This window comes from Littorina saxatilis, linkage group LG2 (assembly GCF_037325665.1).
Source record: "Littorina saxatilis isolate snail1 linkage group LG2, US_GU_Lsax_2.0, whole genome shotgun sequence".
NCBI lineage: Eukaryota > Metazoa > Mollusca > Gastropoda > Littorinimorpha > Littorinidae > Littorina > Littorina saxatilis.
Window position 1 is genome coordinate 18,774,994 of NC_090246.1, and position 15,000 is coordinate 18,789,993.

Below are 15,000 nucleotides of genomic sequence, written 5' to 3' on the forward strand. Positions count from 1 at the left end.
TAACAACATTATGGTTTGTTTAAAGGTGAATTTCATTTTCATAGTTACAGCATGGTTAAGGGTGTGCGTGTGTATTTGTATGTCAGCGTGTATGTATGTGTTTGTATGTGTGTGTGTGTGTGTGTGTGTGTGTGTGTGTGTGTGTGTGTGTGTTCGGGTGTGTGTGTGTGTGTGTGTTCGGGTGTGTGTGTGTGCGTGTGTGTGTGTGTGTGTGTGTGTTTGGGTGTGTGTGTTCGGGTGTGTGCGTGTGTGTGTGTGTGTACGTGCGTACGTGCGTGCGCGTGCATATGCGTGTGTCTGTGTTAATAAAAATTCATTTCAATTGACAGTCACAGTTTCGTTTTCATAAACAGTAAGCAACGGCAACGATTCAAACCAGCAAGAAACAGGCAACACCATTTTTCGCGTTCAGAAAAGCTTTTAATACTGCTGAGCAAAATTACAGTAGGCCTACTACAGTAAAATACCCAGCACATATCTCCTCACAATCCATGAAATATCACTAGAATCAGATGACGCCCAGCACAAGATAATTCAAAGTGTATACAATACCTTCCTGGATCGACAGTACCCTTGGCCTTATCCGCAACAGAACCGAGCTCAGATTTGATAGCCTGCAATTTTCCAAATACATGTTGGGGGTACCCTTAGTTGTGTGGCTGTTACTGACAATGCGGTAAAATAAATATTGAACCCACACAATGTGTCAAATATCCCAAACAGGCACGGGAATGGACGTTTTCCAGAAATTGCTCAGGATTTTTAAGCGGTCGGGCAAGGTAAGAAAGAGCCCGATTTACTAGCAACTAGGAATTAGCTCGCTACTGGTCGGCTTTTGATTAACCTGTTATCGCAACGATTTAATTCGATCGACGTATGCTTCCTCAATGCTTTCTCTGCAAAGTGGAATTCTGTTGCTTTTTTTTGTTGTTTTTTTGTGGACCTCAGTTGCATGCAGGATGCTTCAACCCATATTTTTTGCCCGATTTTTTGTTTAAATTTTTAAATTTTTTTAAGGCGGGGAGCATCCTTCTTCCTTGGTTTTTTTCTGTATAACATAATCAACTTTATATTATACAATTCTGTTGCTTAATTAAATAGACGATGTTTGGAAATAACTCTGTCAGGATTTCCACGCGTTGTAGGAGAGTTGCCACTAGCTTTAGTGAGTCAAACAATATCATTCTATTGGTCGACCAGGTAAAACCAGCAATCGCAGCGAATGACTGACTCCGATGTGTATAATAATATGCAGTGTCCGCTCGATATGATGTCTTTTTTTTTGTAACGACACGGAACAAAAAGTCACAGCACAGTTTTAAATTAGTGCTTTTGATTAGGGTACTGTTCCATGAAGCAGTTTTTACGACACGGAAAATAACACTTCACAGCACAATTTTAAATTAGTGCTTTTGATTAGGGTACTGTTCCATGCAGCAGTTTTTACGACACGGAAAATAACACTTCACAGCACAGTTTTAAATTAGTGCTTTTGATTAGGGTACTGTTCCATGAAGCAGTTTTTACCACACGCATCATCGATCTCCTCGCCGCTCTTTTCCGCGTCACACCGTTCGTTGCACGCGCCCATGATGACGTCATAGGAGTCCCAGCACCGGAACTCGCAATCCACCCCAAGGTACAGACAGCCGTCCAAGCAGAAGAGACGAGCCGGCTCGGCAAGTTTGCCGCACTCGTTTTCCTTGGCGCAGTTCTCCCAATGCATGGCGTCGTGACACGCCTCTGCGCACACTTCCGCTCGAGCCTCGTTCTGAACCGGAAGTACGGTGCTATCAGAAGGGTTGAAAGCGGCCGATAGCAGGAGAAGAAGAGCGAAGTAGGAGAGTTCCATGCTGGTTGATTGTTGTTTTGCTGCGGTGACAGAAATGAAAGTGTAGTGAGTTTAATTAGCTTGTGATGATCCTTTGTTCTATGTTAATAACATTTCACGGCTCTGCGGTTAAAAAAAAAAGAAAAGAATGAGAAATGGAGCACTGTATAAACCAAATAAAAGTGTGGGTACTCGTTCGGCCTAGCTTAAGATGAGGCTTTCAGAAAAGGTAGACTTTTTATTTCAACGAAACAAATATAAGAAAAGAGTTAATTGTGTGAGTATATGTTTTTTTTTGTGTGCGTCGTCGTCAGTTTTTTTATGTTCACGGATTCATTCTTTTTTCTCTTTTGGAAACGTTTCTGTTAGCATGAAATAAAGGGTTTTTTTTTTTTTTTTTTTTTTTTTTCCTTACACCTAATCCTTGTCCCGGTGTGCTCTCACGCCGCCCCGTCCCTGCACTCACTGTTCCATCCACATCTGAATTTCGTTCCGCTGCCAGACTTGTCGATTTTACAGACGCTCTAGGGAGGGATGTCGGGTCGTTGCGTTAGGCTACCCGCGGAAGATGACACTGCACTTCTGCTGAGTCACTTCGACGGTGTTCAGTAGTGGGTCTGTCCCGAGCTAACGGACGCAGCCCACTACCTACTATGCCCCCTACTAACGACATTGACTGCTAAGTCGCGGAGCCAGACTGAGTGAGGGTCCCCTCCAGAGAGCAGACCGCCACTACGTCCCTCCGTCGACTCCCCAGAACGTCACACGTTGAAGACTGACAGCAGAAGTACTATTCAGGGAAGGATGGAACAAGAACACTGAGACCAAGGTCACCATGAGAGCTCCGGGCATGAAGGGCCACAAGAGCAAGGACAATTTATAATTTTGGATGATTAATGAGATGAGGATGATTATAATGATGATGCTATGGATTTCCAATTTGGTTTGAGACTACGTGACAGGGCAGCACTCTACGCTTACTGTCATAATATATCCTGGTGTCAACCAGGCCCGAGAACTGCCGCACCTGCGGTGTTGGTCAGGTAAACAGAACCTGAGCACCCTCAAAGTCGCATTCGTTAAGTGAATGACACTCGGCTGTGTGATTCCAGCCTTCCCATAGGAACCATAGCACTTCCACTCTGGGTAGGAGCCGACCGTAGCCCGAAAAACCCACATGACCCTGATGGGATTCGAACCCACGACCTCCCGGCCCACAGCCCGATGCGCTAACCACTGCGCTACGGGGGCCGGTTGAAATAAAGTTTAAGTATAAAAAAGATCCCTCATTTTCAGACATTTAATAGAAACTTTAAGCAAAGATTTATTTGGGAAAAGTACAACGCAGCTATGAATAATACACTAGATACATTTTTCAAGGATTGGCGCTTGTATATGCATGTTTGGATGTAAGCCTTAGGTTCTTTCTCCTTTACATATTTTTGATACTGCGACCACCAAGCCATGAACACCCCCCCCCCCCCCTGTGTGTTGTAATTGTCCCATTGTCTATGTGATGTAATGTAATGTAAAGCCTATACATGTAAAAAAAAAAAAAAAAAAAAAAAACATTCTTGTAAGAGCGCTGCTGCGACGCGGGCGCAGGTAAAAAGCCAAGTGAGCGGCCCACTGCTGGTCAGTCAACATACCTGACATCGGCTCACAATTTAAGACAAAAATGCACCATAAAAAGCATGCAGACCGAGGGGTTGTGACTGGTGGTACCCACCAGCCACAGGCACAGTAAAACAAGTGTTTAAATTATATTTATACTAAATAACACAAAAAAAGAATAAAAAAAAAAATTAAAAAGTTGAAGTATCTATTGCAATAATATATCAAAAACTGTAACTACTTGAATATTCGGGAAGAAAAAAATCCACCATGTTTTAATGAACAGAGAATGTTTTAAATTCCGTAAAAAAAAAATTCAATCACGATACTCCACGATTCTTAACATTGAATATTCGAGAGAAAAATAACCCACCCACTCCCAACACGTTTTGAATGAACAGACCCCCAAATAATCAATAACGGTACTTCACGGAGAGAGAGAGAGAGAGAGAGAGAGAGAGAGAGAGAGAGAGAGAGAGAGAGAGAGAGAGAGAGAGTGCGAGAGCGAAAAAGAGAGAGCATCACAACGGTGTATTACAATCATCATTAATTTGAGCCAGATAAGTTTTCGTTATAGTTTGTCTGTGCAATTAAAAGACCGTTGGGTCGATATATTTGTGAATGTATTGTTTTGTCAATAGCAAACGTTCCAACAACTTACCTCTCTTGTTTTTGTATCATTAATTTGAGCGTCATGCAAGTAATTACGAAACACGCCACTCACCTGTTTTATCCTCAACACTCGTACTTAAAACAAACAGCACAGGCACACCGCCAACTTTCCTTGTCTGGTGTCGATCAAATGCTGTGGGCCACTGTCCCCGTGTGCAATATATGCTGCGGTGCCCAGGCACAGAACACCACACCAATCGTAAACCACAAGGCCATATCTCGCTTCTGTACACCTACACCAGATACATCCTTATGGCTCGTCAAAGCTTTTACCGTTTCCTGCCTGTTCAAGTGGCGTGTGCGTGACCTTTGATGACAGACGCCCAGCCGCTTGAATTATAAGCCGGTCAATTTTTTCAGCGTCGCGGACGACGCTGGTATCTGTGGTTGGGAAGAACGTGCCTGTGGAGAATTAGTCTCCAAGCCAAAGCGCGCTGACTCTCCAAGCCAAAACAATTTCAAAGCTGAAAAAAAATGTACAATTTACGCGAAACGATTAAACACAGCTTTCGGGTGTTTTTTTTAATCTAAGATGTACATAAATATACCACTCCGACCATAAGGAAAAGAAAAAAAGACACACAAAAAAAAAAAGACCGAGAGGAGCCGAGTCAATCCGAGACCAACCGAGAGGACGTGTTTCGCGCCGTTTCGACGTCGTTTGTTCAGATGCGGCCGGTTGGATCAGTTGCGGTCATACAGGGGCGCCTTGCACAAGAAAAGATCTTCAACAATCCCGATCATCATCATGGTACAATAATGTTTTGTGCGCCCCCATGTATGTGTTCTGTGCTAATAATGCACGGTTGTGAAATGTCCGTACACATTTTGTGGCACTATGTAATTGTTAGTGCATCCTCCTGCGGATGCTTCGTGCTAAAAATGCACTTCCATTAAAATATTGTACGCTCATGTCAGTAATATATTTTCAATTGTTTCTCTGTCAATTTCAAGTGTTTGTTTCCAATTACTTCAGTATCTCCCTGTTGCAATTCCAGGTGATTCATTATGCATGTGCCAATTTGAGGTGTTTAATTCTGATTCCTGTATTTACAGTGTAAAATTAAAACTATTGTTTTCAAACATTCCTATGACACCTGGTAATGGTTCTGTGGTTTTGTTTTTAATTTGTATTTTGTTTTTCTGCAATAAATATTTGAAATGGATCTGAGGCCGACTTACTACTTTTAGCACTCTTTTTCACCACATTCCCACGTGCAGATATTGCAATATCAACTCTTCCTTTCTACCTGTTTCAAACAAGCTCTATTTTTTAATTAAAAAGTTTTTACTAAATGTCTTAACATAGAGGGGGGAATCGAGACGAGGGTCTTGGTGTATGTGCGTGTGTGTGTGTGTGTGTGTGTGTGTGTGTGTGTGTGTGTGTGTGTGTGTGTGTGTGTGTGTGTGTGTGTGTGTGTGTGTGTCTGTGTGTGTGTGTGTAGAACGATTCAGACTAAACTACTGGACCGATCTTTATGAAATTTGACATGAGACTTCCTGGGAATGATATTCCAGGACGTTTTTTGTTTTTGTTTGTTTTTTATAAACGTTTTTTATGACGTCATATCCGGCTTTTTTGTACAAGTTGAGGCTTCACTGTCACACCCTCATTTTTCAATCAAATTGATTGAAATTTTGGCCAAGCAATCTTCGACGAAGGCCGGACTTCCGTATTGCATTTCAGTTTGGTGGCTTAAAAATTAATTAATGACTTTGGTCATTAAAAATCTGAAAATTGTAAAAAAATAAATAAATTATAAAACGATCCAAATTTACGTTCATCTTATTCTTCATCCTTTTCTGATTCCAAAAACATATAAATATGTTATATTTGGATTAAAAACAAGCTCTGAAAATTAAAAATATAAAAATTATGATCAAAATTAAATTTCCGAAATCGTTTTAAAAACTATTTCATCTTATTCCTTGTCGGTTCCTGATTCCAAAAACATATAGATATGATATGTTTGGATTAAAAACACGCTCAGAAAGTTTAAAACGAAGAGAGGTACAGTAAAGCGTGTTATGAAGCACAACGCAACCGTTACCGCGCCAAACAGGCTCGTCACTTTCACTGCCTTTTGCACTAGCGGCGGACTACGTTCAGTTTCATTCTGTGAGTTCCACAGCTTGACTAAATGTAGTAATTTCGCCTTACGCGACTTGTTTTTTCTTGTGGCTGTTTGATCAATTCATAGCAAGCAGTGACTGAAATAAACAATTTATATATCCAGCACAACATGCAATTCATTGACTTTTGACCCTAACCTTTTAACACTTCCCAAAATAAATCTTTGGTGGACATTGCATCGACGCTGTTCATTTTGAATGAACATTTTTCTTGTACAAACTTGCAAACGGCACTGGCTCACGGAAGCTGCCTATCTCGGGGAGTCCCGAGAGATCTCGTGAGACTGGGTACGAGAGCATGGAGACAACGGTGTAATGAGGACGCTCGTTTGAAAAAGACAATTGGGCAATTAGAAGCAATTTTCGTTTCTGACTGTAAAATCGATTGAAGCGTCGGAAGTTTTGTAAACCGTTAACGGCGTTGTGGCAGTGCTGTGGCGTGGTGGTAAGACGTCGGCCTCCTAATCGGAAGGTCGTGGGTTCGAATCCCGGCCGTGGCCGCCTGGTGGGTTAAGTGTGGAGATTTTTCCGATCTCCCAGGTCAACTTATGTGCAGACCTGCTAGTGCCTTATCCCCCCTTCGTGTGTACACGCAAGCACAAGACCTAGTGCGCACAGAAAAGATCCTGTTATCCATGTCAGAGTTCGGTGGGTTATAGAAACACGAAAATACGCAGCATGCTTCCTCCGAAAGCGGCGTATGGCTGCCTAAATGGCGGGGTAAAAACGGTCATACACGTAAAATTTCACTAGTGCAAAAACACGAGTGTACGTGGGAGTTTCAGCCCACGAACGCAGAAGAAGAAGAAGAAGTGTTTGTTTTATTTGAAGCGAGGAATATAAAGAAAACAGTCGAGTTGAACAGAGAGAAAAAAGTCGAATTGCTGTCCGCTGCCGACTTGAACTCAGAATGGAGAGATACACACACAAAAATGTGAAGGAAATGTAAATACAAACATGAAACAAATATTCCACGATGACAAGAAGAAGAAGAACAAGAAGAAGAACAAGAACAAGAACAAGAACAAGAACTAGAATAACAAGACGAACAAAAAGAGGAGGACAGAGCAGAAGGGTAGTTGCGAAGTTAAATCTTTTATGTCAACTCAAGATGTAAATGCATTAAGAAACGTGGCTCTTTTGTTAAAAAAGAATGAGTAATATTTGTTTTTAATCGTGCTAATTTTGTTGGTACATATTTTGTGGTCAGTTTAAAACGATTTATTTGTTGACCAGTGTATGCACAGTTATTGTTTAACAATGTGACAAATCATTAGTTTATCATATTACATTTTTTCTTGTCGGAAATCACGTTCAGAAGGGGTGTTGGTCTGTACTTTCTTATCGTGTCTTGTCCCCACAGTGACATTATTATAGTGAGTATTTCTACGCACATACCCTCCCAGAGGGGAGGCTCATGGCGTTTACAATATGCCGTGTGAGATAGAATTTTTTACACAATATATCACGCATTCACATCGGCCAGTAAATCTCAAGCGTGTTAGGCGAGTATATACTTTTCACGGCCTATTATTCCAAGTCACACGGGTATTTGGTGGACATTTTTATATATGTCTATTCAATTTTGCCAGGAAAGACCCTTTTGTCAATCGTGGGATCTTTAACGTGCACACCCCAATGTAGTGTACACGAAGGGACCTCGGTTTTTCGTCTCATCCGAAAGACTAGCACTTGAACCCACCACCTAGGTTAGGAAAGGGGGGAGAAAATTGCGGCCTGACCCAGGCCTGAACACGCAACCTCTCGCTTCCGAGCGCAAGTGCGTTACCACTCGGCCACCCAGTCCACATACATACACGTCGACATAATAGAGAGAAAGACCGACCGACAGGCACACAGTACACACACCCACACCCACACCGCCCCTCGTTCGGTCAAACACACATTTTTCACACAGTCAATCAGACCACAACAGGCGAGCCCTTTATCAATAAATAAGGCGAGGAAAGAAGCTGGAGAAAACATGAAGAACAACTCTGATCCAATGTCCAGTTCAGCTTGATCAGCATTTGCCGCAAGACCGCTTGCAGTTGGCCATCATATAGGTCGGGTTTCCAGTACACTCCCCAACCCTGGCCCATGGTCCGCAGTTCTCGTTGATGTCCCGGCACGACTGATGGCTGTCAGACATGACCGTAGGAGAAGCATCTGTTTGGGACAGACACACCATTAACATTTCTTGTGACAACAAGGCGGTTTATAGCAGGGCTCCCCACAGAGCGCATCCCTGCGTCCTGTACGCACTAGAAGCCGAAAACACGCACTAGAAATTAATGGAGGGGGTCCCAGGACGCACTGCACCTACAAAGAGCGGGTCCCGGGACGCACTCAATTTCCTCTGTCGTGCGTCCCGTATATACTCTTTTCAGACTTTAGTCGTCAGCAAAGTCAAAGTGCAAACGCGGGAACAAAGGGTTAGTGTGTGTTGCATCTGACTTGGTATAGTTGAAGTGTCCTCCTCGAATATTCTGGTAATAAAACCCCCAGTTCATATCACATTATTCGCGATCACAATGCGTTATATGTCATGGGGGTACATGGGAAAACAAAACAAAAATAAGAGAAACAGAAAGAAATGCAAACTGAAAGAAAGGGATATGTTTCAACATATACATGAGCTCAAGGGCAGAGGGGGAATCCCTTCGCTTCGTTTATCCCTGCTACTAATTTGAATAGCCAATTATCACTGATCGTCCTAACCATGTGACCTATCAACCTCGCTTTCAACCCTCTCTTTGTCTCACTGGAATATTACACACGCAGGCATCACTATGTTACTCGTTAGTGTGAAAATATGAGGTATTCATGATCTGAGAAACAAAGGGAAATAAGCGCTCCAAATGCATACGACATGTGCAATAGAGTAAGTGATATTTATGGGGAACCAATCTCCTGGCACCTGAGAGAATAACAAGCATTTGAATAAACGAGTGACTTTCGTCCTTCAGTTTAATCGACATTTAACAGCGCATCAAAAACAATTAATCCTTATTGTGTAAAAACCTTAGTCTAACCTTCCGTCAAGTCTGTAAACCTTTCCCATTTGGAAAAGCAAGGATATTCACTCTTCCTAAACCCATATGCAATCCCGACGGAGTTAATTCCGAAAATCGTCTATTTCAGCCCTTGTCCCCAACCTTCCTTCCTGCTCTTTCTTGCCCCCTCCCCCCCGACCCCCCCTCCCTTCCCGACACACTTTAATCTTAGAAAACACTGCCCACATTTCTACCTTAATTTTATTACATTTTGTTTTGATTTTCGCGAAAATAGGATTGATGGCAGGACCAGCCTTCACCATAAATCACGGGCGATCGTGGGCAGGATTTAAATGTCCTATAGCTCAGCGGGTATTACCGAAGAAACAGGAAGAACCAAGATGATGTTTTATGAGCCCGCTGGAAACTTGAGGATATCACGGGATTTCCTTTTAGCTGCTGCTTAGTAGTGACCTCATAGCAGCAGACAACGAGCCGCTAATAAAGATGTATCGGCACAACACCAACAATCGAATTTGAATCTGTTCTCCCGAAACTGCTAGTTGATATTCTGGGTTTTTTTCATGGGATTCAAGAACAAAACCCATCATCATCATCGTCATCATCAGTAGCAGCAGCAGCAGCAGTAGCAGCAGCAGCAGGAGCAGCAGCAGCAGCAGCAGCAGTATCAGTGATTATAGAAAAATAAGAAGAACTGTAATAAGAAGAAAAAAAAGAAGACACAAGAGAATAACGAAAGACAAGAAAAGACGACAAGAAATGTTTCAATGAATGTGCATCCACATTTCTCCAAAACCACACAATCAGTTTCGCAAAGCTGTGTATGCAGACTACGTCAAAATGTAGTCAAACGCATAATACTGCAATGGAAATGATAACAGATGAGTACGGAACAGAGTTTTCTGCACTCACCAACAGAAACTTTGCAGATCACCATCTATACCGTCTATACCATGGCCCAGGGAGATACCCGCCAGACAAATAGAACCGGTCTAGACAAAAAAAAGAACCTCATGCAATATTGATTTTTTAAATGAATACAACTACCGTGCGTGAAATTAGACACTGTTTCATTGACACAGCGAACATGCAAAACCGTCTTAACATGGAGGGACGGTATGGAAAATATGTCATTGATAATTATTTGTGAAAGATTTTCGTGTAGTTGACAGTAAACATGCAGCCTTCTTCTTTGATTTTACACACTAAATAATCCACACACAAAAAGTAGCTTGAAATGGTCAAAACTAGATCAGACTTTGTAAACAAAACTTAACTAAGAAACGAATGGAAACGAAATGTTTTAAGTAAATGAAGAAAAGAGGTCAATGTATTAAATCAGAACATAAATGTGTAGTCAATAGGAAACGATGAAAAGTAAAATGAGATTACGAATCATTGCCACAGTGTGTAAGAAAAAAAAGAGAAAGAAGCGGTCTCTCTAAAGTAAGAAAGTGATAGTTCATTCTTTCGCTTAGCCAACACCAACAATATACCGCCTGCATCTGCAAAACTAATTTAGTACCAAAAAAAAAAAGAAAAGTGGAAGAATGATTTCAGTTCATGTCAAAGTAAAGGCATGCGGACTACATAATAGTTAACAACAGAAGAAAGATGTCTTTAAAACAGAACAAAAAAGAGAAAAACAAAGAAAATAGAAAAGAGAAGAAAATTAAATTAAAAGATAAGAAAAAAAATAAAGAAAGAAAGAAAAAAAATAGAAGAATGAAATGTGCCACCAAGGCAGAATAAGAGAAGCAAGATGAAAAGCACTGAGAGAAGTAGACTGACTGCCTGATCCCGAAGCCGAGCCGCACGCTTTGCAGGACTTTTTGCAGGATGCCAGCATGTAGTCTGGGTTCTCCTTGCACTGCCTGGCGCCTGCCCAGATCGCGCAACTCGGGTTCGAATCCCTGCACGACGAGGTGGGATCATCCGCATAGGCTGCAAGAAAGGAGTTAAAGTAGTAGGACATTTTCGACACACAGAGACACAGACAGACACACACACACAGACACACGCACGCACGCACTCACGCACGCTTACAAACACACACACACACACACACACACACACACACACACACACACACACACACACACACACACACACAAACACACACACCGAGTTAGCAGAAAAGTCATTTTCTTTTTTTCTCGTCAGTGAAAAAAGAACGCCAGGAAATTGTTTTGGTATAAAATCATGAATGCGAGTGGTTGCCGAAATCAATGCCTCCACCTAAAGGTCCAACGTGAAGAAAAGAGCAATACGACTCTTTTATTATCAATTATTTTTCAATTCAATTTCCCGTGCATATTAATGCGTGGTCCTGACCACCACTCATGACTTACTTCCCCCTCCGCCACATTGGTTGCAGGACTTCTTGCAGTTGGCAGCCATGAAGGCGGCATTGGTCGGGTTGCGACAGTAGCCAAAGCTGCTCCACGACGGACAGTTGCTGTTCACATCTCGACACGGGGGCTGTGTGGGTACAGCTGCACGTGAAACACACGATTCAGGTCACGGTAAAACGTGTATCGTAATTATGCAACGAAACAAAACCCAGAACAACCACACGCCCAAAAGGGAAACCAGCTCTTGAATTGAATTGTCATTAGACCGGTGTAACACGAGAAAATTACTCCCACGAGATTTTTACTCCGGAGTACAAATTTCGTACGAAAATGTTACTCCCTTTACGAAAAAAGCACTCCCCCATTACACGAGAAAATTACTCCCCACGACAGGTGAGTTCTGAGTTAACATTTCGTACACAAATGTTACTCCCCTGACGAATAAAAAACGAATAAATTACTTCACCCTAACACGAGTAATTTAACTTCCCATGCCAGGTGTACGAAATTTTGACTCCCTTGTCCCCTGTTAGTCTTGGTGGTGGAGGGAGGCTAGCGCGACATTCGTTTGCGCGAGATGCCAATTTTGGCATTATCCCTTCGCCCGCATCCCATTTTCGCGTACGAGATTTTTTACTTAAAGTAAAAAAATGGGGAGTAAACTTTTCGTGGAGGGAGTAATTTGTCGTGCCTTGGGGAGTTCTTTTCTCGTACGAAACATTTACTCGGAGGAAGAATTTCGTACGAAATTTTTACTCCGGAGTACATTTTTGGTGGAGTAAAAATTTCGTGTTAGATCGGTCAGTTCATTTCAAGAGCTGCTAATGTAAGGGGTTCAAGAAGAAGAAGATTACACAGATCTAAAGTCAACTGCACGCCCAGACACTTACCGACAGACTTTAACATTCACAGTCAACTGCACGCCCAGACACTTACTGACACACTCTAACATTCACAGTCAACTGCACGCCCAGGCACTTACTGACAGACTCTAACATTCACAGTCAACTGTACGCCCAGACACTTACTGACAGACTCTAACATTCACAGTCAACTGCACGCCCAGACACTTACTGACACACTCAAACCTGCACAGTCAACTGCACGCCCAGACACTTACTGACAGACTCTAACATTCACAGTCAACTACACGCCCAGACACTTACTGACAGACTCTAACATTCACAGTCAACTGCACGCCCAGACACTTACTGACACACTCTAACATTCACAGTCAACTGCACGCCCAGACACTTACTGACGCACTCTAACATTCACAGTCAACTGCACGCCCAGACACTTACTGACACACTCTAACATTCACAGTCAACTGAACGCCCAGACACTTACTGACAGACTCTAACATTCACAATCAACTGCACGCCCAGACACTTACTGACAGACTCTAACATTCACAGTCAACTGCACGCCCAGACACTTACTGACACACTTTAACATTCACAGTCAACTGCACGCCCAGACACTTACTGACACACTCTAACATTCACAGTCAACTGCACGCCCAGACACCTACTGACACAATCTAACATTCACAGTCAACTGCACGCCCAGACACTTACTGACAGACTCTAACATTCACTGTCAACTGCACGCCCAGACACTTACTGACACACTCTAACATTCACAGTCAACTGCACGCCCAGACACTTACTGACACACTCTAACATTCACAGTCAACTGCACGCCCAGACACTTACTGACACACTCTAACATTCACAGTCATCTGCACACCCAGACACTTACTGACAGACTCTAACATTCAAAGTCAACTGCACGCTCAGACACTTACTGACAGACTCTAACATTCACAGTCAACTGCACGCCCAGACACTTACTGACTCACTCTAACATTCACAGTCAACTGCACACCCAGACACTTACTGACAGACTCTAACATTCAGTCAACTGCACGCCCAGACACTTACTGACACACTCTAACATTCACAGTCAACTGCACGCCCAGACATTTACTGACACACTCTAACATTCACAGTCAACTGCACGCCCAGACACTTACTGACAGACTCTAACATTCACAGTCAACTGCACGCCCAGACACTTACTGACACACTCTAACATTCACAGTCAACTGCACGCCCAGACACTTACTGACAGACTCTAACATTCACAGTCAACTACACGCCCAGACACTTACTGACAGACTCTAACATTCACAGTCAACTGCACGCCCAGACACTTATTGACACACTCTAACATTCACAGTCAACTGCACGCCCAGACACTTACTGACACACTCTAACATTCACAGTCAACTGCACGCCCAGACACTTACTGACAGACTCTAACATTCACAGTCAACTGCACGCCCAGACACTTACTGACAGACTCTAACATTCACAGTCAACTGCACGCCCAGACACTTACTGACACACTCTAACATTCACAGTCAACTGCACGCCCAGACACTTACTGACACACTCTAACATTCACAGTCAACTGCACGCCCAGACACTTACTGACACACTCTAACATTCACAGTCAACTGCACGCCCAGACACTTACTGACACACTCTAACATTCACAGTCAACTGTACGCCCAGACACTTACTGACAGACTCTAACATTCACAGTCAACTACACGCCCAGACACTCACTGACAGACTCTAACATTCACAGTCAACTGCACGCCCAGACACTTACTGACACACTCTAACATTCACAGTCAACTGCACGCCCAGACACTTACTGACACACTCTAACATTCACAGTCAACTGCACGCCCAGACACTTACTGACACACTCTAATATTCACAGTCAACTGCACGCCCAGACACTTACTGACACACTCTAACATTTACAGTCAACTGCACGCCGAGACACTTACTGACACACTCTAACATTCACAGTCAACTGCACGCCCAGACACTTACTGACAAACTCTAACATTCACAGTCAACTGCACGCCCAGACACTTACTGACAGACTCTAACATTCACTGTCAACTGCACGCCCAGACACTTACTGACACACTCTAACATTCACAGTCAACTGCACGCCCAGACACTTACTGACACACTCTAACATTCACAGTCAACTGCACGCCCAGACACTTACTGACACAATCTAACATTCACAGTCAACTGCACGCCCAGACACTTACTGACAGACTCTAACATTCAAAGTCAACTGCACGCCCAGACACTTACTGACACACTCTAACATTCACAGTCAACTGCACGCCCAGACACTTACTGACACACTCTAACATTCACAGTCAACTGCACGCCCAGACACTTACTGACACACTCTAACATTCACAGTCAACTGCACGCCCAGACACTTACTGACACACTCTAACATTCACAGTCAACTACACGCCCAGACACTCACTGACAGA

The 15,000-nt window shown here is 43.0% G+C and overlaps 1 protein-coding gene, 1 long non-coding RNA gene and 1 other non-coding gene across 6 annotated transcripts in view; all 3 read right to left on the minus strand.

The window, feature by feature from the left end:
* Positions 1-398: 398 nt before the first annotated feature.
* On the minus strand, positions 399-5,211 carry LOC138958407 (uncharacterized). Its single transcript, XR_011453393.1, has 2 exons — positions 4,170-5,211; positions 399-1,872 (listed from the first exon to the last, which is right to left on the minus strand). It is a non-coding gene; the product is annotated as an uncharacterized lncRNA (long non-coding RNA).
* On the minus strand, positions 3,010-3,083 carry Trnah-gug (transfer RNA histidin (anticodon GUG)). The gene has a single exon. It is a non-coding gene; the product is annotated as a tRNA-His (tRNA).
* A 2,960-nt stretch (positions 5,212-8,171) lies between the features above and the next one.
* LOC138958408 (zinc metalloproteinase nas-13-like) overlaps positions 8,172-15,000 on the minus strand; it is a 30,667-nt gene continuing 23,838 nt past the window's right edge. For 3 of the 4 annotated variants that reach the window (XM_070329548.1, XM_070329546.1, XM_070329549.1), the window contains exons 14-16: positions 11,619-11,762; positions 11,059-11,211; positions 8,172-8,419 (exon numbers count right to left, since the gene is read on the minus strand). In XM_070329548.1, the coding sequence (XP_070185649.1) occupies positions 8,274-8,419; positions 11,059-11,211; positions 11,619-11,762 (443 nt within the window). In that variant the 3' untranslated portion in view covers positions 8,172-8,273. Of the gene's footprint in view, positions 8,420-10,179; positions 10,260-11,058; positions 11,212-11,618; positions 11,763-15,000 lie in introns of all 4 variants that reach the window. The other variant, XM_070329550.1, reaches the window with a different exon arrangement.